The sequence below is a fragment of the Gymnoscopelus braueri genome (assembly GCF_963280865.1).
Source record: "Gymnoscopelus braueri genome assembly, chromosome: 10".
Classification (NCBI taxonomy): domain Eukaryota; kingdom Metazoa; phylum Chordata; class Actinopteri; order Myctophiformes; family Myctophidae; genus Gymnoscopelus; species Gymnoscopelus braueri.
The window spans coordinates 22,994,423-23,019,422 of NC_137611.1; the positions used below are offsets into that span (position 1 = coordinate 22,994,423).

Sequence of the window (25,000 nt, forward strand, 5' to 3'; positions counted from 1 at the left end):
AACATGTCCAAAACCGTTACTTTCCAGGACATGGAAAAAAGACCCTGTGTTCCAGTGGAACCAGTGTAGTTATTATTTAGTCATAAGTTCATATTAGACAGACTTACCACTATCAACCTGGCATCCCTATTTTGGGCATGTCTTTACAGGCAAAAGATTTCAAAATGTTTCAAAAATTAAATAGTAAATAGTCGGTCTACAAGCTCACAAAGCGTTAATGTGACGCGTTGTGAGCTTGTAGATCGACTATTTTATGCAACGAAGGAATCCTTTATGAAAAAAACATAAGAATATGCAATATGAAGATAAAAGGTTTCTGTCTGACAGGTTTCTGTCTGTGCATAATGCATTGTGTGTTTAACGCACCTTCTAGACACACTGCCTCACGGCCTCCAGACTATTTGGCCTTGCCCGGCTGCATGGATTTGAATATTAATGTCAACTCAAAAGTTCTGAGTCTGTGAGTTTGAGGGGCCAACTTTTCACAAAGTCCTGTAGGGATCCACTCTGTCCCGCCTCCATGGTCCACTCTCTTTCTCTGTTCCCACAAGAAATTTACATCAGATCATTTTTGAATAATATACTTTAACTCCCTACACTGCAAACCACTGTGTCACCCTCTGCCTTCCCATTAGCGCCCATGTTTGCTCTGTATGTGACACCAGCCCTAAATTAGCATTGAGATTTTATGATCAACCTTTACACTATGTTGGCATTAGCATTTTAATCTCAGCCCTCACACAATGTTAGCATTGTGGTCAAGTGGGAGCAGGTTTTCTACTATTGAAGGTATAGAGGTCACAGCATTGTGAGCTTGTAGCTCTGCGATTTTTGCCAAATGTTCACCTATTGTTGCTGAATATTCACTTATTAAATGCCCAGAATAGGGATGCTAGGGTTTATGTTGTTCAACTAAATTAATATTGTGTTAAGCTACACAGTATGTACAGCATTACATAGCATTAATTTACATTTAAATTGCATATATCAATAATAAAACAGAACAGCTTCATAGGAAGCAGCCAGCAGTGTTACAAGCATATTACATTATGTGATATGAGTTGATGCTAACAGACTCTTATTAAAGCTACAATCCTACATATTATCTTCTGCCAACTAATTAGCTGTCATCATGAGAGAAGTGTCCCAGATAATTTCCTCTAGCATGTTTTTTTTCTGACTTACCAATAACTACAGGACATTCTAGCTAGCATTGACAATACCCTCTAGAACAGGGTTTACCTGTATGTGCTGTATGTATAGTATCTGTTTAAATATATCTCTTCAAAAGTCGATTCGGCTAATAGCGTTAAAGTTGGATTGAAAATCTATTTTAGATTTTCAGTCTACCCTGTATTTACTACTACAACATTAAATGTTGAAATGAGGATTGGAAAAAAGGGCAAAAAAGTTTTTTTTATGTCATACCAAGAGACACAAACAATGATTTGTTCCATGGATAAGGGAGCTGTATGGTTTAGAACCATGGAGAGAGCTCACCTGTACAGAACTACTCAGTGCCATGGACAGGTCACAGCCAAGCCCCCAGAACCGAGAGGAGCAGTGAAGCGCATTGGACATGGTGGCCAATCATAGGTACGGTAGCTTATTTCGTCTTGGGCCAGACAAATGAACGAGCGAAAATGGTTTCGACCAATGGGCTCGACTCACAAGCTTGCGCACACGCTTACACACAGGGTTGCGCACAGAGGTTACACTACTGCGCATACAAGACGACGCTAGTATGCGCCATACAAGTGAATCGGCGGGTTTTTTCGTTACCTCTCTCTATTACTTTTAACTCTATGGTCACAGTTTTGTGGTTCAAAACCATGGACAGAGCTCACCTGTCCAGCACTACTCAGCACCATGGACAGCTCATAGTTCATGTGGTTTAGAACCATGGACAGAGCTCACCTGTCCAGCACTACTCAGCACCATGGACAGCTCCACTCTGACTGTGTGTGTGTATGTGCGTGTGCGTGTGCGTGTGCGTGTGTGTGTGTGTGTGTGTGTGTGTGTGTGTGTGTGTGTGTGTGTGTGCTTACTGTTTATGTTTATTTTGTGAATAGTTTGTTTACAACCAAAATACAGCCTATTAGTAGTACTGTACAATAATGCCCATTGATTTATTTTTCACACTAACGCTGTTGGATATTAAAAGTGATGTGTACTGTAGAAGAGGTTGCTGCAGGCAGCTCTTCTGTGTATGTCACAGTCACACAAGCTCTGGTGGCCACAACATGTTTGATCCCCGCCTGTCATTTATGCTCGTTTCACGCAGTCTAGCCATCTCTGCAGAAACTAACGTGCTGAAACCTGCTAGGAAGGGGTCACAGATGCACTTCCACGTGAGAGAGCGATACACAGATTACGAGAAATTTAAAGAAAACAATGCGAAACATGTAGCCGTCCATTAGTTCACTGTGGGGATGGGGTTGCGTGAGTGTGGATCCACAGTGCTACTGCTACCACATGCACGCATGCACAGTGTGTGCATGCACGCACACACACACTTTGAAATAATATGCTGTATTTAGTTGTTATTGCTGTTGACAAAGTTTTCCTCTTGTCACATTCTTTGTAGTTATGCTGTGTCCACGCACAGTGCATGTGTGCACGTACACACACACGCAAGATGTTGAACGTGTTGCTGTTTCTGTAGCGCTCACGTGTCAAAAAGTGAAAATGCGATATACAGTAGCAGTGTTTGAAAGTGACTTCCAATGTCCATTTATAAAACACCAATGTGCTTCTCTGTCCGTGACTCATGTGCACGTGCATGGGTGTGCGCGTCTCAGAAAATAACAGCAGTGAGCGTGCAAGGGTGTACGCTTCTTCTTCTGCTGCTGCTCCTTCTTCTTCTTTTTGTTTTTTAACATCAGCTTGCATCCTAAAGCTCCTTAGACACCGGGGGGCGATTTTTTCATGCGAATAATACGTTTTTTAAAAAACCTTATAAAGTCAATGCAAGCTTCCACGGAGCGAAAAAGCGAAAAAGCAAAACGAAAACGTCTTTTAATTATTCGGAACGAGTCCGAATTTTGCGTATATTCGCATAATCGCCGGTGTGTAATGACCTTTAGTGTTGTATTACTGCTACCTACTGGTCGTTAACTGGTCATGCACAGTTGGGCAAAATCAAGGAAAATTTTTCAGTTTGAATCAACATTTTTAAATAATTACAACACTTAAAGGTAGGGTAAGTGATATTTTTTGGTTAAAACAAAAAGTATTTTGTTAAAAGGTTAAAATACTATATTCTGATAGTAATCATTGCTATAGAGTGTTTGTTCAGTAACAGATGTCTCCCTGTCTCTCCAGCTCTTTAATAAACAGAAAATACATTTTTCGGTAGGTGTCAGAATCTCAGCCAATCAGGAGAAAGTACCCATTTTTAAGCTTAATTTGTATAGTGTTCCAGTTAAAATTTTGTCTGCTCATTTCTTAGTGTCATCACTTCCAATTTCACTTGTTTAATCTATATCCTGATTGAGTTCTCTGTCCTGGTTGGATAAAATTGGAAATGAAACTACAAAAAAAAAAAAAAAAACTACAAAATACATTTTCTGTTTTATAAAGAGCTGGAGAGACATGGAGACTCTTTATATGGACAGGACACTCTATAGTAACGAGCACTATCAGAACATAGACCCATTTTGCAATTATTTGAAACTTTGCAAATCACTTACACTACCTTTAAAAGCATGAAAGCTGGCCTATTCAATGTCCCAACCCATGACTTATATTTGTGCAAAGTTTGGAGACAATTGCATAACTGGTGTGCTGTAACGAGGCAAACAGATAAATAAAGGATGCATTACTAATTGTACGTGTAAGATAAGTGCAAAATTAATAAACTGTTATATTAATACAATATAACTAGCATCTGCAGTGGTTGGAGGTGGTCACTGTTTCAATCCTAGTGTCGGGTAGGACACCTACAGTACTGGTTGACAATAGCAAAAAAGTTATTTGAAGCAGACAAATTGAACACTAGATCTGGCACCATCTATACTGTAGCTCAGAGTCTTGGACACCGTTGCAATTATCTCTGTCTGTCAGGAGAGACATAAAACGTACAGATTGTAGCCATTAAAGGCAGTTTTGTTTGCTGGTATAGCAAGGTTGGTGCTTGTGGGTCTGAATGTACTGTAGCTTCTTCTACAGGTTCCCAGCTTTATATTAGTCATATTTCAGCATTGTAAACCCCTGATGTCCAGATCTCATCTCCTTCAGGACTGAAGGTAATTAGGAGTTAATAGGGACCATTAAATAGGTGTGAGCTGATGTTTATGGACTCTTATTAAACATTCAACAGTGGTGTCTTATTGGCTGGTTGGTGCAGCATGGGGGTCGTAAACCCTCACTTAAGTGGGTGAGTTGAGGAAGAACACGTTGTTATTTATAGCTATGGTATCGTGGAACAATACGGTATATGTATGTAATTGTGTATTTATGTTTATGTGTGTATTGGGGTGGGGGGGTTATACAGTACATGCCCACACACTCAAAAAGCAGACGGTATTGTTGCATTCTTCTACACGGAGCAGGTTGCAGTGGAGTGCAGCCATTAGGGCACCTGGTGCCTGGCACTACGGAGGTTACTGTTTTGGGTCCTAGGGGACTTTTAAGTGTAGCTGCTGGAGGTTTTCTATATAGACAATGTCATATCTCAGAGCAGCACTATAAACCTCTCTGTCCCTGCACACCAAACAAACCAATAACTCTAAACGGATTACTATGAAATGCATTAGCAGCGTACAGAGAGACAATACCTTGACCTGAGATAGTGGGCTTTTACCAAACAGTGACATTTCAGAAAAGTGCTGGTTCATAGATTTGGGACCAGCAAGCTGACTTGGCCCAACAATCCTACACAATATAATAAATTCTACTTGCCCTGATGAAGAGCAGTCGGTCGAAACATGTTGGTCTTTTAAAACCTTTTGAAAACATGATTAAAGTACCTTGATTTTACGCCCTCTCCTACGATATATTTTTTGAGTGCTCGGATCTCTCCTCTTTTTCAAGTTTTGGTTCCCGCTGATCCTAGAAGCACCTTTTTAGTTTTTTTAACTCCACTTTATCTCCATTGAGCACCTGGTTGTTCTCTCTCTCTTGCTTTACAATATTATAAATGTTGAAAAACATTGGTATGTAACAATTCTGTGCCTTAATTTTGATTTGGAGGCCACCCCTGCAAACTTTGTAAGCCAATCGTAGGCAATCTGACAGATCAATACTTTATCACATTGTGGGTGTCCAAGTCCTGCAGATTTTGACTAAATCTGCCTGGCAGGGATATTAACTACATTTGGGAGAAAATGTAAATACAAATCTGACTTATAGTGGGGGTAGAGGTTCTTCCTTAGTCTCCCGGGAGTGTGCGTGCAAAGTTTCACAGCGATCGGTCCAGCGGTGCCTGAGATGAGCTGTTCACAGATGGACGGACAGACGGACGGCTCTGACAGACAGACAGACAGACAGACAGACTCACAAGCGAAAACATAATCCCTCGCCTTCGGCCGTTCCAGCCTGGCGTGGATAATAAATAACTGCCTATTTCACCTATTACAGAACACCCCGGTTCAACACTTAACTCTTCCAACAACTTGCGTCGAGAGTGTGAGGAGACAAGATGGAGGACATGCAATTATCTGTAGAGAACTTCTTAAGGAGTGCTTATCTTTTAACATCCCCTCAGGGAGTAGTGCTGTACAGAAAAGCAACCGTACCCTCCTGATTGCTGCATCACACACACACACACACACACACACACACACACACACACACACACACACACACACACACACACACACACACACACACACACACACACACACACACACACACACACACACAATAACAATAACTGGTCACTGAAGGGTCCCTGGATGGTTTAATGGTCATGAAAATGAGCAACCCTTTTCGATGGCCTTCTAGGTCTCACTTGTAAAATAGGTTTTCAATCTCAATGTGACTTTCTGGTTAAATAAAAGTTATATATGGCCTGGGTGTCCACAAGGTCTGAACCCAACAAGAACTTACTGACGCATTATGACCATCAACTGGCCTGTACGGCTCCTGTGGTTCTGCAGTACGCAATAAAATCCTCAATGGCCCCGATTCACTAAGAAATGTACGACCATATTTTGATCTTACCGGCATTTAAGACAATTTTCTTCATGCAAAATGTTGTCTTAAATGCCGGTAAGATCAAAATATGGTCGTACATTTCTTAGTGAATCGGGGCCAATGTTATTTTCAGAGTTTAAAATTGTACCCTTACAGGTCCATTTGGTTCCATTTTAACATTGTCAGTTAAATTAACACAGAGGATTTTACTGCATAGAATAAGAAAAAGGCCTCATCTAATCAAATCTTATAGCCCGGTTTTGCATGGAAATACAGTATTACTGTACACTTACCGGTATAACGCATACCATGGGTGAAAACTGAAAACCTGATACAGGAATTTCTGAGGAGAAAAACACCAAAAGTAATGCCGTGAGACATCGCCTTCATTGTCATGTTAAAAGTTGAGGAACTATAATTACTTCTACTGGATAATTGATAGATAGCTGAATGGTTGTCACAACTTGTTCAAATGTTATCTTTTAATAGTTAAATCAGTGTTCACAAATGCACGCACGTGTGTGCACACACACACACACACACACACACACACACACACACACACACACACACACACACACACACACACACACACACACACACACACACACACACACACACACACAAACACACACATGTGCAGGTAATTTACTGTGGGAGATGGGCTTCTATGATATCGTTGCTGTCGGGTGGAAGCCTTGTATGTCCAAAACCGTTCCTTTTATATTATTATTTTAAAGACATTTATAGAAATAGTAAAACAAACAAGAAAAGATCTACAAGCTCACAAATGCAAATGTACTATTAAGTCAGAAAGTCTTATAGACATACTGTAGGCCTATATAAAACAAATAGTTGAATATTTGCATTAAAATCCCGACTCTGATTTGACTATTTCAGTTCTGAGTTTTGGTACAGCCCTATCTGCTCGCCTAGCTTTTCGTCAACAATACAGGCTATATCCTCTCTCATTGTGAATGGATAATACATCCTTGCACAGACCCTGCATCAATTTGGTCACAGGCCTCCTCCATGGCTTGAATGAGGGGTATCCTGACATGGGGCTGGAGATCGTAAATCTTCCACCGCTGTGTTGGGGAAGAAAAAAAAAAGAATCTCCTCAATGGGGTTAAGGAGGTGAGAGTATGCTGGGATGTATTGAAGTGAAAATTGTGAATGCTGATGAAACCAGCTTTGGCGCATCAGATCGGTGGAAAGATGCATTCTCCCAGATGACAATGTATCTACCGTAATCTGCCTCCATTTGGTCTTTATCTGCAGTGACCATGGCCCCGATTCATAAAGGGATTTATGACCATATTTTGTACGTACCGGCATTTAAGGACAAATCCTACACCTGCAGTCGGATTCATAAAAGTTTTTTGGTCTGTGTTTTGTGCGTCAGGTGCGCACCTTCTCAGGTCAGCCCCGAGGCTGTCTTACCAGGGCTGAAATGTGCGTTTGTCTTTAGAATGCTTTATTCTTCATGCCAAAATCAATTACAACAGTGGCAAACCTCAAATAAAATATATATGTGCCCAACATTTGTCAACACATATATATAAAAAATAAAAATAAAAATGTCAAACGATGTATGCTTGTAGCCTATGCATAATATAGACATGATGTAGATTCCACCGCTTTTTATTTATTTTCTAGGCTATCAGTTGCATTTTGAGCTGAATTATTAGTGTGTTTGCCAGCGGGCCATCTCAGCCAAAGTGTCACGTAATAATGAAAATAGGCTATCATGCCTTAATGAAACTGCGGAGGGACTGACGCACCAGTGTCCGTGCCGCGGTATTAATTTGTAGGCTAATAGCCTACTGTAGGCTACTCTACTGTATATTGATCACATGAACGCCACATCAGCCTAATAAATGTTACCATCTGATGAGGAAACTATAGTGATGAAAGCTGTGTCCAGAAGATCCATTCCCCATTCAGACGTAGGACAGTGATATATTAATCAAAAATTAACACATTTAATCAATAAGTAATCAATAAGCTCAATGTTATATCCTTCCCAGGTTATTAGTCTATTATTTGCTGGCGGGGCTAAACCTTGTAAACATTACACATTACGTTCAGCTGATCCATCGTGCAATAGTGGGACTCGCTTCCAGACAGATCAGAATGATGTGTTCAAGTTCTCTGTCAGTGTCAAGGCAATGCGGCCGACAGCTGTAAGTTTGGACGAGAAGTTAAACTTCTGCAACTCCGGTGTTGCCAGATTTTGTGAGAGAAATAAGCAACCAGGTCTATGAAAATAAGCCCAAAAGAAGCAACTGGCACTTAGGCCATTATAAGCACTTTAATTAAACCGTTGTGAGCTTGTAGATCTGCTATATTTAAAAACAATCTTGTAATAAAATGTGGAATATTTGGAAGATTTTTTAAACATTCTAACAACACAAATCTTCCTCCAGCTGGCACAAAACATTTTCAGATGGGGCTTATAGGGATACATTAGCCTACATATTAACTTGGGGGTCCATGACATAAAAATATTTGAGAACCACCGGTTAAAACAATTGAACAATTGTGAAGCAAGCCCAAATAACCAACTACACTTTAGAAACAAGCCCAAAAAACCGCACCCCACTGTTACCAATATTTACAAGCAACTTTACAGAAAAATAAGCGCAAATTCGCTTATAATAAGCGGACATGGCAACACTGTGCCGTAAAGTGACGTTAAAGTTGGATGCTGTTGGATGCAGATTTAGAGATTAATCAGCTCCTACACCTGGTCATACGCACGTCTCTGGGATATACGAACCCCTTTGGGAATTGCACGTCCGTTTGTGACCACCAAAATACGACCGGCCTTTACGAACTTTATTTACCCCATATTTACGACCCTCGTTATGAATCGGGGCCATTGATCTGTAGTCTGTCTAAAAATGCGAGTATGTGGGCCATGTTGTAAAGATCAAAGTTGGCATGGTGGTGGTGGAGGACAGGCACACTTACCTGTTGCCCTTTTATAGTGATTGCTGAGTTTACATGTAAGGAAACCATTTTAGTCTGAGAATGTGCTTACGGTTGTGCACATCTGGGCTGAGGTTTTGTTCCATGAGTGTCAGGATCCCTAACTGTGTGTTTAAAAGTTTAGCAGTTGTAAAAACCAAGCACACACGCGCACACGCGCACACACACACACGCACGCACGCACGCACGCACGCACGCACGCACGCACGCACGCACGCACGCACGCACGCACGCACGCACGCACGCACGCACGCACGCACGCACACACACACACACACACAGACACACACACACACACACACACACACACACGCGCACGCACGCACGCACGCACGCACGCACGCACGCACGCACGCACGCACGCACGCACGCACGCACACACACACACACACACACACACACACACACACACACACACACACACACACACACACACACACACACACACACACACATACACACATACACACAGAGAGAGTATGTGAGCAATGTTGTTCACATTGTGTTTGTGTAAGTACATATATACGGCAGTATTACTGAGACTATAGAGCCAATGATATCCAAACCATTAACTTAGTTATTGAACACCATACATCCTATAATACAATTGGCAGAACTGCCCATGCGCGGAGTGCCTCTGCAGTTAGGTCGCAGTTAGGTTGCAATTTGTTCGTCCGTTTGGAAACTGCGCATGCGTGGGCAGCTTCATGAAAAAACACAGAGCTAATCATAGCTGCTTGCTGCTTCTATCCTGCGCGCGACCGTGTTGCCCCTTGCACTGTGTGTGTGTGTGTGTGTAGTGTCTCAACGCAGCCGCTAACAACCACACCGACTCTGCAGTCTGGGTTGCCACGTTGGGGGGCAGACAAGCAGACAGGTCAGTGTTGCCAGATGTGCGCCAGAAACAAGCAACCACCTTCATGAAAAAAAAAAACAGCCGAAGGGGTCCGCGATGTTTCACGGGGGTCCACGATGTTTCGCGGGGGTCCCAAGACTCCCAGGGGGTCCCCCATGTATTTAAAAAAAATATGTTTTAGTTACTTTTTTTTTTTTTTGGGGCGGGGGGGGATTTTTATCCCACTATTTTGGAACCCCAAAATAAGCGAGCCCTCGCTAGAGCCCCGTGCGCGGCTAGGGGGCCAGGCGCCCGTAGGTCGCCCGAACCTCTATACTGTACAATTCAAATCTCCCCCAAGAACTGTTGCTGGAAACACTGTAGCCTGCAGCATTCCTTCAAAATCTGCATAAGCCAGACATTATAAAGCTAATTATTCACACTGACTCTTCCCAGTTTTTGCCTCTCATTTCAGCAGTGTTTGAACTTAAATCAAGTGAAAAGACTCTGGCTGTTGGCAGCTTGTCTCAGCCCTCCGTCTGCGTGCGTGTTGCGGTGACAGATCCAGGATGAAGAGGTTTAAAATGCTGCCGGGTTACACTACATTGTCCTTTTGATCGTTTCCGTTGGGTTGGCTCTGCTTCTGCTCCTCTCCCACGCACACATTCCTGCTGTTACGCGGCTTGACTAAAAGAAACGCATGATGCTAATGTGGAATGTTTACAAATTATTTCAAAGACAGGGCAGTTGAGAGTGGCTTACATAATGAGGGAGATATGCATGTGTGCATATTTGTGCAATTTTACATTACCCTTGCTGTTCTTTGCTATTTTACTTGTCAAGTGAGATAAATTACTATTATTGATATTGTATATATCTATCTATCTATCTATCTATATATGTAAGATATATACAGTACAGTATATATAGATGTATGTATATCTCACAGCTCTTATGGTGGAACCAGATTCTCTGCCATTCACTCTCAGTGACCCGGTCTCACGCACACACGTACGCACAACACAACACAACACAACACAACACAACACAACACAACACAACACAACACAACACAACACAACACAACACAACACAACACAACACAACACAACACAACACGTTGTGGTGAAGCGAGCAAACACGAGAAATCGTTTCTCTTCGACTTTTAACGGACAATTTTCGATTCTTTCTACACATTTATTAGTATAAGTATTATATATGTCACGTCTCACATGACAGAACACTGGAAACCATGATAGGTGTTTATCTCCTCAAGAGACAGAAAGAAAAGACCTGTGATTGTCTCTCCACACGACCTGCTGTGTTTCCAATCTATACATGGACCCACCTGATGCTCCTGACAGCTCGTTACTGACTACGAGGTCAGAAGCCTGCTATTTGGGGACATGTATCACACAGAGTCTGTTCAGAAGCAGCATCTGGTGTGATCGTTATCTGACATATATATTTTTCTACATGATCTTTTACGCATTTCAGCTGTATTTTTGAGAGTGACAGTGAGACAGAAAAGGCGGCAGAGAGAAGGGATGACATGCAGCAAAGAGCCTCGAGTCAGATTCGAACACAGGCAGAGGCAGGCCAGCTGCAGGAAAGACTATAGCTTTATTTATGTTGTATAGTATGTGCTCAGGTGTGCCACCAGGGCGGGCCACCATGGCTTTACACAGGAGCCACAATGATCTGGCCTTGAGCCAGAGGCCTTGTCGGCTTGTGATGGACATTTTCCTCAAACAATGTTTTTGCCACGGACATACAAAATGAGTGGTCAATGATATTACCAGAAACACAGCCCTAAATGTATACTAACTAGTCCAGTAGACACGATGGAGGAGAACACATGCTCTGTTTATTTTTATTAAGATATTAAGTAGGAAAGCTGAGAGGGAAGGCGTAGATGGAACAATATGTAACCCAGTTTCACAATTATTAAATTATTATTTCCCTGGCCATCTCTGTACTTATGTCTAATTTCTGCTTCACTTTCTTCTTCTTTCTAATTTGAACTGGTGGCTTTGAACTTTTCAAAGCATTAAAGACAATCAGAGACAGCGAGAAGAATTGTCATATTGACATCATCCACTGGTCATTATAAAATCTAAGCTTAAAAAACTCGGGCTCAGACAGATTTTTCCAGGCCCAGTCATTAGCAGTGTTGGGCTATATTACTTAGGAGAGTAATATGTTACTTATTACTTATTACTCCTTTGAAAAGTAATAATATTATATTACTTATTACTTGGAATCAAGAGTAATATATTACGTATTACTTTATATTACTTTCCCCGCGCCCCCCGCAAAAGAAAAGACGTGTACAGTTTTTAGCGTTTTAGAACTGAATCCAATTTAATGGAACAATAGAAAACAGTCAACAGTCTTTATCCTTTTAAGTATTTTGCTGCTGCAAATTCCCTATTTAGAATTGGAACAATAATTATCCTTACAGGAACAACATCAATCTGAACTGCACACACTGGCTGCAGCCTCTCAAAAACTGAAACAATAAAGTAAACTTTTTGAAAATGTTTTCAACATATCTTACACCAGTCAATATTAATTAGCCAAAGTGCAAGGGGGGGAGGAGAGAGGAGAGGAGATATAGAGCAGTGGTTCTCAAACATTTTCATGTCAAGGACCCCCAAATTGACACTTATTAGCCCGCAGATCCCCATTTCAAAAGATATGCCAGGGACCCCCAAAAGAGAAGATTTTTTACGGCTCTAGCAGTGATTCTCAACCATTTTAATTTCAAGGACCCCCAGTTTGACATGCATTAGGGCTACAGACCCCCGATTTAATGGCATTTCTATCACTTGGACCGCAATTTATATTGTAAAATCTATGTCAATTTAACTCTGAGAGTGTACAAATGGAACCAAATGGACCCGTTAGGATCCATTTGGTTCCATTTGTACACTCTCAGAGTTACAGACCCATTTGGTGCCTAATCTATCATTTTGCTGGTGACCCCCTGGAACTCCCTCAAGGACCCCTGGGGGTCCCCGGACCCCACTTTGAGAACCAATGATATAGAGGATAGAAGAGGAGAGGAGAGGAGAGAAACACTGTTTCCTCTCCTCATCAGCAGTTCGTTTCCCCGACCACCAGACAAGTGGGGACTTCTGAAAGGGCCATGCCGAAAATAGGTTGCTTTATTCGGATACGTGCGTGTCACTGCCTGCCCCTGCCGGTTCTCTGAAATTTTATTTTTAAATAGGCTCTGTCATGATTAATTGACCATATATATGAAGTTAAACAACTAAATTCTATCCGAACGATATCTTATAAGTCAATTCCGTGCCTCAAAACAGAAGTTTGAGAGCTTTTTTAAGTTATAAGACGGCGGAGAAATACACGACGCAGCAGTCGCATACGGGTCATGCGCTACGTCATAACTGTGCGCAGGCTGTGCTAAAAAGAACTGATCTGCATGCTAAAAAGCATCTCTGTTGACGTAGGTTGATAGCTTGTAGATCTACTCTATTTTTGCATGATGCGACAACTTGCCTCTACGAGAGACGGAGAGAGAGTAAATGAATGAATGAGCAAAAAAAAAGACGCTCGTCATCAGTAACGAGTAACGAGGCCTTCTTTGACCGAGTAATATGGTATTATATTACTGTTTTGGCAGAATAATACCTTACTTTACTCGTTACTGGGAAAAGTAATAATATTACAGTAATATATTATTATTAATTCGTTACTACCCAACACTGGTCATTAGGCACATGTTTGGTACCTGGTTTAACAAGGTTTGAATACCTGTCTGACAGTGTCTTTATCAGAGTGTTAATGTCAAAGGACAGTTTGAAAACCCAGCTCTTATCCTGTTTAACTAAGTCAGGTCATTCATTGACATGGAATAAAAAATTGAATGGCGTTTCTGGGTGTACTGACACCCTATGCCAGTGGTTCTCAAAGTGGGGTCTGGGAACCCCCGGGGGTCATTGAGGGGGTTCCAGGGGGTTCCCAGCAACAAACAAAAAAATCAGTGTAACCACTTTAAACCTATTTTATACATCACCAGCATACAACAATGGACAGCAGGCATCTTGTCTTGATGAGAGTGCCTGTTGTGAATATGAACAGTGTGGATTTTCCAATATCTGGATAATGAGTTGGAATTATATTCTGATTTGATTTGAGTAACAAGGTGTCCAATGACAGAAGAGTAAAAGAATAATTTTCATATTTTAAATGTATCGAAGTAAAAGTGAAAGTTGTGATGAATAGGCTACAAACTCAAATAAAGTATATAAGTATTGTAACAAAGTACTTGTTACTTTACACCACTGGTATTTCTGCATTAATTAAATATGTGTCCTACCAATTCTGAAGAAAACCTGGAAACTGGCAAGTCAACCACTGTATACTGGCTCTAGTCGTTTTATGTTTTAAATCAAAGATTTGCAGCGGACACAGACAAAGACAAGTCTTGCCACGTATTTACACATTGATGACCCCTGGCCACAAGCAGTCTGTCCTGTTAATTATGTGCCTTCATGTATGACTAAAAGCAAAAATTGCTGATCTACTTGCTCACAACATTTCCTGACAACGTGTCACAATGTGATACGCTGTGAGGTTGTAGATCTGGTATTTTTGAAAGACCCTACCATGACTTTACCTTCAGTTAGCTGGAACAGTAGAGGGCTCTGTGAGTCAACTGACATCTGTAGTTCAGTCACTGACTTCAGTCATTCAGCTAGCCAGACCTGAGACCTGCTTTGTAATTAGGTCACTCATTTCTTAGATAGACCAGTGAACAGTTCTGTGTTTCACTCATTGCGTATTTCAGGCTGTTACAAACTGCATTTAAATCAATCAGTTAACTAGACCAGACAATACACTTATGAAGAATACATAGCTCTACTTAGATAAATCAGCAATTCAATTAAAGCAAAGCCAAAATAATTAGTATACAAAACACAGAATATAACTAATCAATTATGTTAGTTAGATTCTTCTTGAACTGATTTGTATAGCTTTTTACATTTTTAGTTAATCTAGTCCTTTTTGAAATTATATTCTCTTTCTGTCCTCCAGCTACTGTAACAGCAAAGAGATTTGCAACACATCTCTGGGCTTCATTCTTTATGCCAGTCAACATCTTGGTTCTTCCGTACTTCAGTTAAATTGTCAGTTCAGAAAAAGAAGCAAAACATTTAAATAAATCAATAATACAAAAATACATACAAATACAATATTAATGTCTCTTTCTGTTTCCATATTGCCAGTTAGTTGTCTTTAGGTGCATAAATCATGCTATTTTCTCTCATCTGTAGAATAGATATTTCCAATTGAAGCATGCTAAACATGAAACAATCTACTGAAATGTCATACAGTATACTTCTCAAGTCGATGTGCATTGTCATTGTTCCCATTTAAGAGTTTGTTTATGTACTGTAAGTGAGTCTTTTTCAAATAATGGTGTAACCCCAGTAATTAAGGCTGCAACAAACCTCAAGGCTTTATTGTCCAAAAAGCACATCAAAACTACCTTGTGAAATAATTAACTCTAAAATACCCTAATCAATTTGCGATGCACCTTTTTTGACAGTTATTTTCTGCTTGAGAATGATTGTTAGTGCTCTAGAGCACAAACTAAGCAGCTTCATCTGGAGCCTCATTATCCTGAGCACTGCTGCGTGACCTCATGGTAAATAAGAGAACGGTTTAATTCTTTAGCATGCCTGGGACACTTGGAGAGATGGAGAATTCTCCTTCCTTGTGTTTTCTGTTTGTCTGCTTGATGGTACGGATAGAGCTTGTTAGTATTCAGGGTCTCCAGCTGCATCGTGGGGGCTCTGCGCGCACTCTGTGATTTTAGCAAAAACATTTTGAAACTGGACAGTGGAGATAAATAGGGGAGGAGAGGAGAGATAGTAGTGTGATCCTCTCTTTCTCTTTTCTCTCTGTCTCAAAAGCTCCTCATTCTCTTTTTTCAAACTATTAGCCCCCTCTTCTCTCTCTTACTCTACTCTAACCTCCTGTATCTCTCTCTTACTCGCACATAGCTGCCTGCCAAATCTCATTCTGCTGTACAAGCAATGATTAAAGATTCATTTGACGGACATCAAATGGGCCGAGAACCCAACTTCCATTAGTTGGATGTCAACAAAGTCTCGGCCACTGTTGGAGTAGTTTCGCATTAGTGTTCACTCCTTTGATGTTTACCCTTAAGGAGACAGATAAGACGAGGAAACGAATGTCACTGTTTTAGAGCAGTGTGGAACATTGTTACTTTAAACTTGGGAGGTTTCTTCCAGACTTTCCACAGTGCAGCCCCCGAATCTGTCTCCTGCATTCTCCTTTCCTATCTGGATTAATTGTGTTAAATTGTGTTAAAGGTATTATCAAGACTCTAGTACTGTAACTCTAGACTGTACAGTTGCTTGTTAATGATCATGGAATCTAAACTCATTCTTCAATTGCCCTCCTCACCTCCACACTCCCACATTTAGGCCTAGGCTACACGTATATGGATCTTTTACTAAACGGATATTTTAGTCCTCCGTTTTTAAAAAGAATCCCTGGCCACATGACAAAGATTTTAAAAAATCCCTGTCCACACGTAGACGCAGAAACGCATTGATCAGCTGCAAGTTTCAATTTTATATCAGATTTTATATTTACATTTATTTTATATATGAGGGGCCAAATACATATAGCCTATACATATTTTTAATCACATGTTAAGGCCCAATACTGCAATAGCTGCATTATTTTAATAGCATCACCACTGAGCATAGGTGAACATAAACGAAAACAACATTATTAGGGCGCAGCTGCAGCGCAAACAGTAGCCATGGTTCACATGACACTGAGTCCTTGGTTTATAGTGGTGTTCAATTTTTTTTACATTGCCAACTCTCACATGTACATAAACGTTCAGATTTCAAATATAAAGTGCTTACCCCTGAGCCACGGATGTTACAAGGTGATCCGGACCGCGATAAGTACCCGTATCTCCCGTATTGTTCAATAAAAAGCATTTTAATCCCATCGCCGGCCATTTTCTTTTCTTGTTTTCCTTTTTTGTGGTAATGTATCAGAGTGCAATACACCCCCCAACCATTAGTGGCGCATGGTTGAAAGCATCGGAGAAAATTTGGAGAAAATGGCCGGCGATCGGATTAAAATGCTTTTTATTGAACAATACGGGAGATACGAGATACTTATCGCGGTCCGGATCGCCTTGTAACGTCCGTGGCTCAGGGGTAAGCACTTTATATTTGAAATCTGAACGTTTATGTACATGTGAGAGTTAGCAATGTAAAAAAAAAATCGAACACCACCATAAAGCAGGGACTCTAAGCACCATGACTGTCATGGTATGACAGTCATGTTTCAGGGCTACGCAAACAGATGAGTTTTACTTCATCAATTATTTCCATCGTCCCAAAACTCCCCGCCCCACGCACCCTTTGAGCGGGCCACCCGCGGCCGCTCCATGGTCGCTGGATTTTGACCCGGGGCGATTGTGTTTTTGGACGACAGACCCCACATTCAACCCGTGTGCGTGCCGTGCCGTGTGTGCTACTCGGCGCAGAGAAAGAGGGTTTTCATCACACAGTGAATGAGCTACTTTTCCCACCACTGTCTTATTATTAATTATGACATTATTTTGCCATAGATGAGCGTGCCTTGTTTCATAGATTGTAAGTGTTGCTCTCTCTCTCTCTTCATTTATTATTATAATGACCATGAGCGGTCTGGTGTTTATTATTATATTATTTATTATTATAATGACCATGTGCGAATGCGCGATGACGTAATCGTTTCTCAAAATCTCCGGATTACATGTCCACACAGATCCACTGAAACGCATGTTTTGGAAAACCTTCACTTATTTATCCGTTTACAAAAATATCCGTTTTAGCGGCCAAAAACACCGTTTGCGTGTGGCTGAAAGGCCCAAACGCACACAAAAATGTGCGTTTAGAAAAAGATCCATGTACGTGTAGCCTAGGCCTTAGTCAGTTATCGACTCAAAAACTTAAGTGATTAGACACAGTGATTAGACAGAAGATGGGCCTAGTTAGTTAAATTTGGGTGTGTATCCATGAACCTGAACAAAAAGAGGCTGTACCAAATTCATTTTGAACCGCATCTGAAATAGACTGTACAAACCACAAACAAACTAACAAACAAACACATTGCCTTGATTTTAGATATGTTAAAATCTAGCAGGGAGAAAGGTTCAGTAGTTTTAACTTTCCACTGATCTCTCTGCCAACACTGCCAGAGCCAGTGTTTAGGATAAGATAAGACAAGATTAGGCTAGAAATAACAGCAGTGAGAATGAAACACAGGAGAGGTAGGCTACAGGTAAGAGTAAAGGTCTTTACACACCAGGACTGTGACGAATAAACGAGCCAAAAATGCACTGCAAATATTTCACATCAAACTATTAATTTGGTGATGTCTCATTCATACAGGTTGATGCTTTTATTTTCTGGGAAATATCAGCCTTGTTTTAAAAGATAATTGTGTCGCTTTATTGCCATGTCATATTTGCATCTAATTTTGTTTCCTCTGAGCTGCTTGTGTTTGTGCTCCACTACCCACTCAGCCAGGAAAGCCAGTCATTTTAAATGTCAAAACCACACTGAGGAATAATAATAATAAAAAAACTCTCAAGGCTTGCATGTGTTCAAACTTTTAGCTCTTCTCTCACTTGTATTGTACGTCCTTGGCGAGCCGTGTTTGCACTTACAGTACAATACCACGCATTATCTCCTCAGGGTTTTACAGTGTGCGGCAACTGAGAGCTGTTTCTCTCGACTATATTAATTCAACTGCTTTTCACACCAAGAGATTCCATCCAACGCCCAGTCGCCCAGTCTAGACTGCGTCTGCCTGCTGCCACATGCCTGTACACGCACTGACACCAGCCAGAACAAGAGAGATGGTGGTGTTCAAATATCATATGAGGATAGTGTCAGAGGTCTACCAAAAGACAGCGTGAAGTGATGTTAAGAAGATTCCCCAAACCACAAAGTTTAGTATTATTGTTTCTGTTTTTCCTTTAAAATAGACACTTTGATTTCACTTCGATGTGTGCTGAGTGCACAGCTGTTGATTGGTCATCTAGTGCACCTGCTGTTGATTAAAACCAAATGTTTGTCAGAGTGTCAGTTCTGGTGCAGAGAGCAGCAGCAGAGGCTGCAGTGTTTGCGTTCATTTTTGATGTGCAGTATAATCGAATTATGTTTATGTTACTTTGATTACATGTGGGTAACTTTTTTCCTTGTTCTGTATTTTGTCAGATATACAGAAAACCACACAACTAAAACTGCATATCCTGTAACCCCCTGCACAGTGTGAGAAATAAACAAACAAAAGAAAATAAGTGCTTTGTCATTTACGCACCACGTGATCACACCTACTAACCTCCAAATTATACTATTGAACAATTTAACAAGTGATATTGCCCTGCCCTGTAAACTTTAACTTATGTAACACTAACCAATAATCTTTAACACCTATGACTCCCATGAAGCATCACAGTGGAGCACTCTTTGGTTTGAATACTAAGTAGTCACATCATTTATTCCTTCTTATCAAATCATTTCAACATCAAATAATAAAACTAAAAAGCAAACCTTCTACTTCTATACTACTACTACTACTGCTATTATACTTATAAATAAATAATACAAAAATAATGAATGAATAGTGTCAACTAGAAAGGATTGGTCTGCGGAGTGCTCCGCCAGGTTGGTTTGCCTAGACAAGGCTATGTAAGTTGTGGTTTGCAGCTGTCAGGACCCGAGGAAGCTGCGGGGGAAATAGCGCGTGTGCGAGCGAGAGAGAGAGAGAGAGAGAGAGAGAGATCTCTCTCTCTCTCTCTCTCTCTCTCTCTCTCTCTCTCTCTCTCTCTCTCTCGAGAGAGAGAGAGAGAGAGAGAGAGAGAGAGAGAGAGAGAGAGAGAGAGAGAGAGAGAGAGAGAGAGAGAGAGAGATTGAAAGGACAATTAAAATCAACAAAGAGAGTTCATTAGTTTGTGTTATGTATTCTATTGCCATCCAGCCCCCTGTTTTACAACCTCCATAACCAATAAAGTGCATGATGCCTGCAAAGGTCTCCTCTGACAACAGTCTTTAATGAGCCAACTCTGTCTGGCAATCAGCTCACCATTCAATCAGCCAATAACATGGCATTTTGCTATCCAGTTATCCAATGGGATATCACAGCATCATTCATTTATCTGTAGGGTTTCTGAACGCAGTACATTTATTCAATAATATGTCAGAATATTATTCATGAATCCAATAAGACTCCAACGAGTATGGCCAGTTCGTCCTTTTAATGAGCCTGTTCTGTCTAGCATAGGATGTCAGATCAGCATTCATTTATATAATATCTTTTATCCACCTGAACATTCTCATGCACCAATTATATATTCAATCATTCCTTTCTTCAGATGCTTAAAAATTCCTTTAAGCATTAACATGCCAGAAAAAAAAGAAAAGACATTTTTAAGCTTTTATAACTTTAAATTAAGTTGAAGAGGTTTACCTTTTCATCAGAAAAATCAATGGACAATAGAATCCACTCATCCTATCCAGTTACCCATGTCATCCTGCACCACTAACCAACATTAACCAAGTGTAACATGCTATATTACCTATGTGTCAGAGCGGAGTACATCTTATTGGAATGTTCTCCAAGATCAAGAAATTCAGTGTAACGATAGTTCATGTAGACACGGAAGGCAGAATGTTTATATTCTTCATTCACACTCCCCGGACCCCCCCCATTCGCTTACAAGCCTATCCAGTTGTACTCCTTTAAGGCAGTACGTTCAACCTCTTGTCATTCTCATTCTACAAGCCAACTCACTCACGCCCTCATACCCACAGTGCAACTCTGGTGGGTCATTTAAGCAGCTTCTGCTCTCTGTTCATGCTACATGCTTAGCTGTCATTGCAGGTTGTACAGCTGTAGGTTTTCAAATTCCCTCCACCTCCCCGGCCTCCTCCCTGTGGCATTTAGTTCATATTGTTATAGGTTGATTCTGTGTATTGTACTGTGGTTCTATGGATTATACTATGATTTTGTGTATTGTACTGTGGTTCTATGGATTGTACTATGATATGTGGTAGTTTAATTAGGCATTGAAAGTTCAATGTTTATGTAAAACTGTATTTATGCTCTGCTCTGGGGTTTTGTGATTGAAGATCTGTGACATACACAGGGAATCTTTAATATCACAAGAGCAGAGTCACACCGCCAAACGTGAATGCAATATCATTGCATATACTGTATGGTAAATGGTTAATAAATGGTAAATGGATAATTAATGGTCTGGTTATTTCTGAGCTGAAGTGTTTAAATGAACCAGTAACCCGGCTCACACTCTAGTCACTTCATCGTCTATTCACCTGTTTCCTAGGCTTTCCACTTCCTGTGTGTTTTCCACTTCCTGTCGATTTGATCCAATGAAATCCAATGAAACTGGTCAGATGACTAATGATATCCAATGAAATCCGACAGGAAGTGGAAAACACACAGCCTAGGAAACAAGTGAATAGATCATGGCAGTGGCGGCCATTTTGTTTACTGGCTCTGGTTTACTATGCAGTCCTCACACCTACGTCGCACTGCCAATCCGACCAATATGTACGTGTCATAGTGTCGGGGGATTTTACCCGTTGTACCCGTCTGTCTGTGTCTCTTTTGTGCCCAAATATGGATATGCCTGTTTCTGTCTGTCTACCTGTGTCCCTTTGTGCCCATATATGGAACTGACACGTGGTTTGTTTATGGTTATTCGGCCTCCGACCAAGTGGAGCTTACTATGTAACCCTGCTTGGGTTGTGTCTCTGTGTCTCTGTGTCTCCGTGTGCACTGCCTGTGTGCACTGCCTGTGTGCAGCTCCTCTGAGATAAGTAAATGTCCAATTTAGACGTACCATACATCAAATGAAAGGTCTTTGAAAACTGAACACACCTGTCAAGGTTGCGTTTAAGCCCGCCCCTTCCCCCGGAAGCCACGCCCCGGAGAAGGCTCCTAAAAACTCCCCATTGAAACCCCATGTTAAATGAAAAGTGCCCGAATCGCTCCCAAACTTTTTCTACCCCCCCTAAGTGGGGGTCTACGAACAAATACATCGGGCTCGGATTTTGGCTCCGCCCCCCGGAAGTGGGTGAAACAGGCACTTCAAACACTTTGTTGAATTGTTCAAAAACATTCCAAGTTTTTTTTTTGTGAATTTGTATTTTTCTAAGATGCTCCTTTTAACGCAGATTATTATTATTTTTTTAAATAATTTTTTTATTGGTTACTTTTTTTAAAATATTTTTTTTCATTCTTTTTTTTCTTTTTTTGCGTTCGCTTACCGCGTTCGCGCGTCTTACTTGTATAGTGATGTGGCCGTGGTTTGTTTATGTTGTCATAGTGACGTGGCCGTGGTTTGTTTATGGCTGAGTCAGAATGATGTATATAGGATATATAAAATCAACGGAAGCTAAACAGTAATGCAGTTACTTGGATTAGTAACTAGCAACAATTGTAATCCCTTACATGTAATAATATTACAGTAAGATATTACTTGCGTATTAAAATACGTTATTCAATAACGTATTTGAATACCATTTAATACCACTCACCTGTTCATGTTAAACTAGGAGACAATACTCTCCATTATATTCCTCACATTTTTGAAACTTGGAAGGATTTTTCTTGCACTCATGATGAGGCTCTGTCATCTTAGTCATTCTGAACACTTTGACAGGTTTTCACTCTGAGAAGACAGGCTGGAGGATGGCTGTCAACAGCACAGTCTGAACTGTGTGTGTGTGTGTGTGTGTGTGTGTGTGTGTGTGTGTGTGTGTGTGTGTGTGTGTGTGTGTGTGTGTGTGTGCATTTGTGTTCATAGGTGTGTGTGTTGTCAGTACAGTTCTCAGTTGTGTTGCTTGTAGCATATTGGTTGACCCTGTCCACATAAGTAACACTTACAGTCAGATGACTATAATCTTAACCTTCTCAAGTGGAAAAGCTTGTCATGTTTCTCAAAGTTACAGAACCACACAGTACCATTTAACTGGGACACGTACTGTACAGTCACGCTTCTGTAGAAGCTGTGATTCAGAGTCACGTTGACAGTAACCTAGCACAGAGCAATAATGGAGTCAAGTCATTAAAATGAAATACACAGTACCCTTTACGACTCTAACCCTTTTATTGTCGCTCCCTGTCGCCCTACAAATATATTCCACTGGGAATTTCTGATGATTTATGGGGTCTACAGTACAAAATCTTTCACCGCTCACCTTATTTTGTTCTCATTGGACTTTTTGCATTTTTTTTTTCTTTTGACCATGGTCGTCTTTTGTTATATTTTTGTTATGGTTTGTTATATAGCTTGGAAGGGTGTATATGTGTCAGGTATGGGTGTGCGTCTGTGTGGGTGCCTGCTTTTATGCAGATTACAGTAGCTTTGTCATTCCATCCAGATGATTGGAGGGGTAACTTTCAGGCCAGCCTCTGATCTGAGGGGTAACTTCCATGGTTTCCAGCTCCTGAGTGGCTAACAACCAAGGAGGTTTTCTATATAAGGAGACCCAAACCACCCAGTGGCACACTTCCTCCTCTGCCAACCGGCCACCACCCAAGCTTATTTTTTTCAGTTAATTATTTGATATGCTGTAGCTTATGCGTTTGATTCAGTTTTCTTTACTTTATAACTGTTCATTTGATTCATGTTTCTGTTAGGGAGGTAAGTTATTGTATTTTGGTTCCTTTATTTTGGATAGGGAAGATCATTTATTTCAACTGGGCTCTCTTTTGGTTTGTTTGTTTGTCATCATCATTTATTATATATTTTTTACATCTATTTATGTTCATTCTGTTCATAGTTATTACCATTTTGTTACGTCATTTTGTAAATAAATACCTTAAGTTAAACCTTTTTGTCCTTCTGGCTACTTGAGACCTGGGGAAGGCAGGAACCTTTTTCATGTTGTGTCTTAGGCACCCCTAGACTGGCGCAGAACAAGGGTAACCCATCAGAATTGGCACAATTCAGAGCACAACCTCTGCCCCAAAACACATGTTTTGATTTTACTCCTACAGATTTTTTTCACGCAAATCAGTACACATGATCTCTATAGTCATGTGATTAAGACGGATCTGTTTGATTTTCATATTCCATCCTGATTGGCTAAGATTGACGTCTAAAGTTTGCAAGAGTGTCCCGTTTTGAACAAAATGCCGCAAATCATGAACGCAGCGTCCGATCGCGGTGAAACTGTGCACGTACATTCGCATTAAGTTGAGGAACAAATGCCACTATTTTAACATTACAGCGCCACCAGGAGGCCAAACTTTGCTAAAAAATATATATATGTTACTCTTACACATTTTGTCCAAACATCATGCAAATTGGTACACATTATCTCTATAGTCAAGTGATCAAGACAGATCTGTCTGATTTTTCATATTCCATCCTGATTGGTGAATTCCGAACATTGCTGGCCCACAATAACCTACCTGACCTTACCTGACCTGGCGGAGACCTGTGCTCGGAGGAACACTTTTTCTAGTTTATACTGTGTCATTCGATGGCCTGGATTCGTCGTGGACTGAAAATAACCCAACTGTAAGCTCTGTAACGCATTGAAGAAGTGACACTACGAGCTTGTAGATCAGTTATTTTCAGTACATGAAACCAATGCCATCCTACAGCAAACTCAACACTCCTCTGCTTTGTGATTGATTGACAGAGTCATGTGACAGCTCCCTGGTGTCCAATCTGCCTCCGTCTTCCTTCAGAAGCTCCTCCCAGTTGTCCAACAGCCACGGGCCGGGCTTCGCTAAGCTCAACAGGAGAGAAGGTGAGGAACTTTTTCTGCTAGTTCATGATGGTTTATTGTTGGACTTGGAGGGAGAGGGACAGTTTTTTATTTATAAATGGATGGATTTCTAGGTTGAGCTGTGTTACATCATCTAACCTTTACTATGTTGGGTTTGGTATATGTTAGTGGCCTTTAGATATGGCCTTGATGA

The 25,000-nt window shown here is 40.8% G+C and overlaps 1 protein-coding gene across 2 annotated transcripts in view; it reads left to right on the plus strand.

Annotated features, from left to right (window-relative positions):
• The window catches only part of LOC308094156 (contactin-associated protein-like 4), a gene marked incomplete at its 5' end in the record, with an annotated part of 169,505 nt that overhangs the window by 5,074 nt on the left and 139,431 nt on the right, over window positions 1–25,000 (plus strand). For both annotated transcript variants that reach the window (XM_080440642.1, XM_080440643.1), the window contains one exon: window positions 24,718–24,828. In XM_080440642.1, coding sequence (XP_080296768.1) covers window positions 24,718–24,828 — 111 coding nt within the window. The remainder of the gene's footprint in view (window positions 1–24,717; window positions 24,829–25,000) is intronic.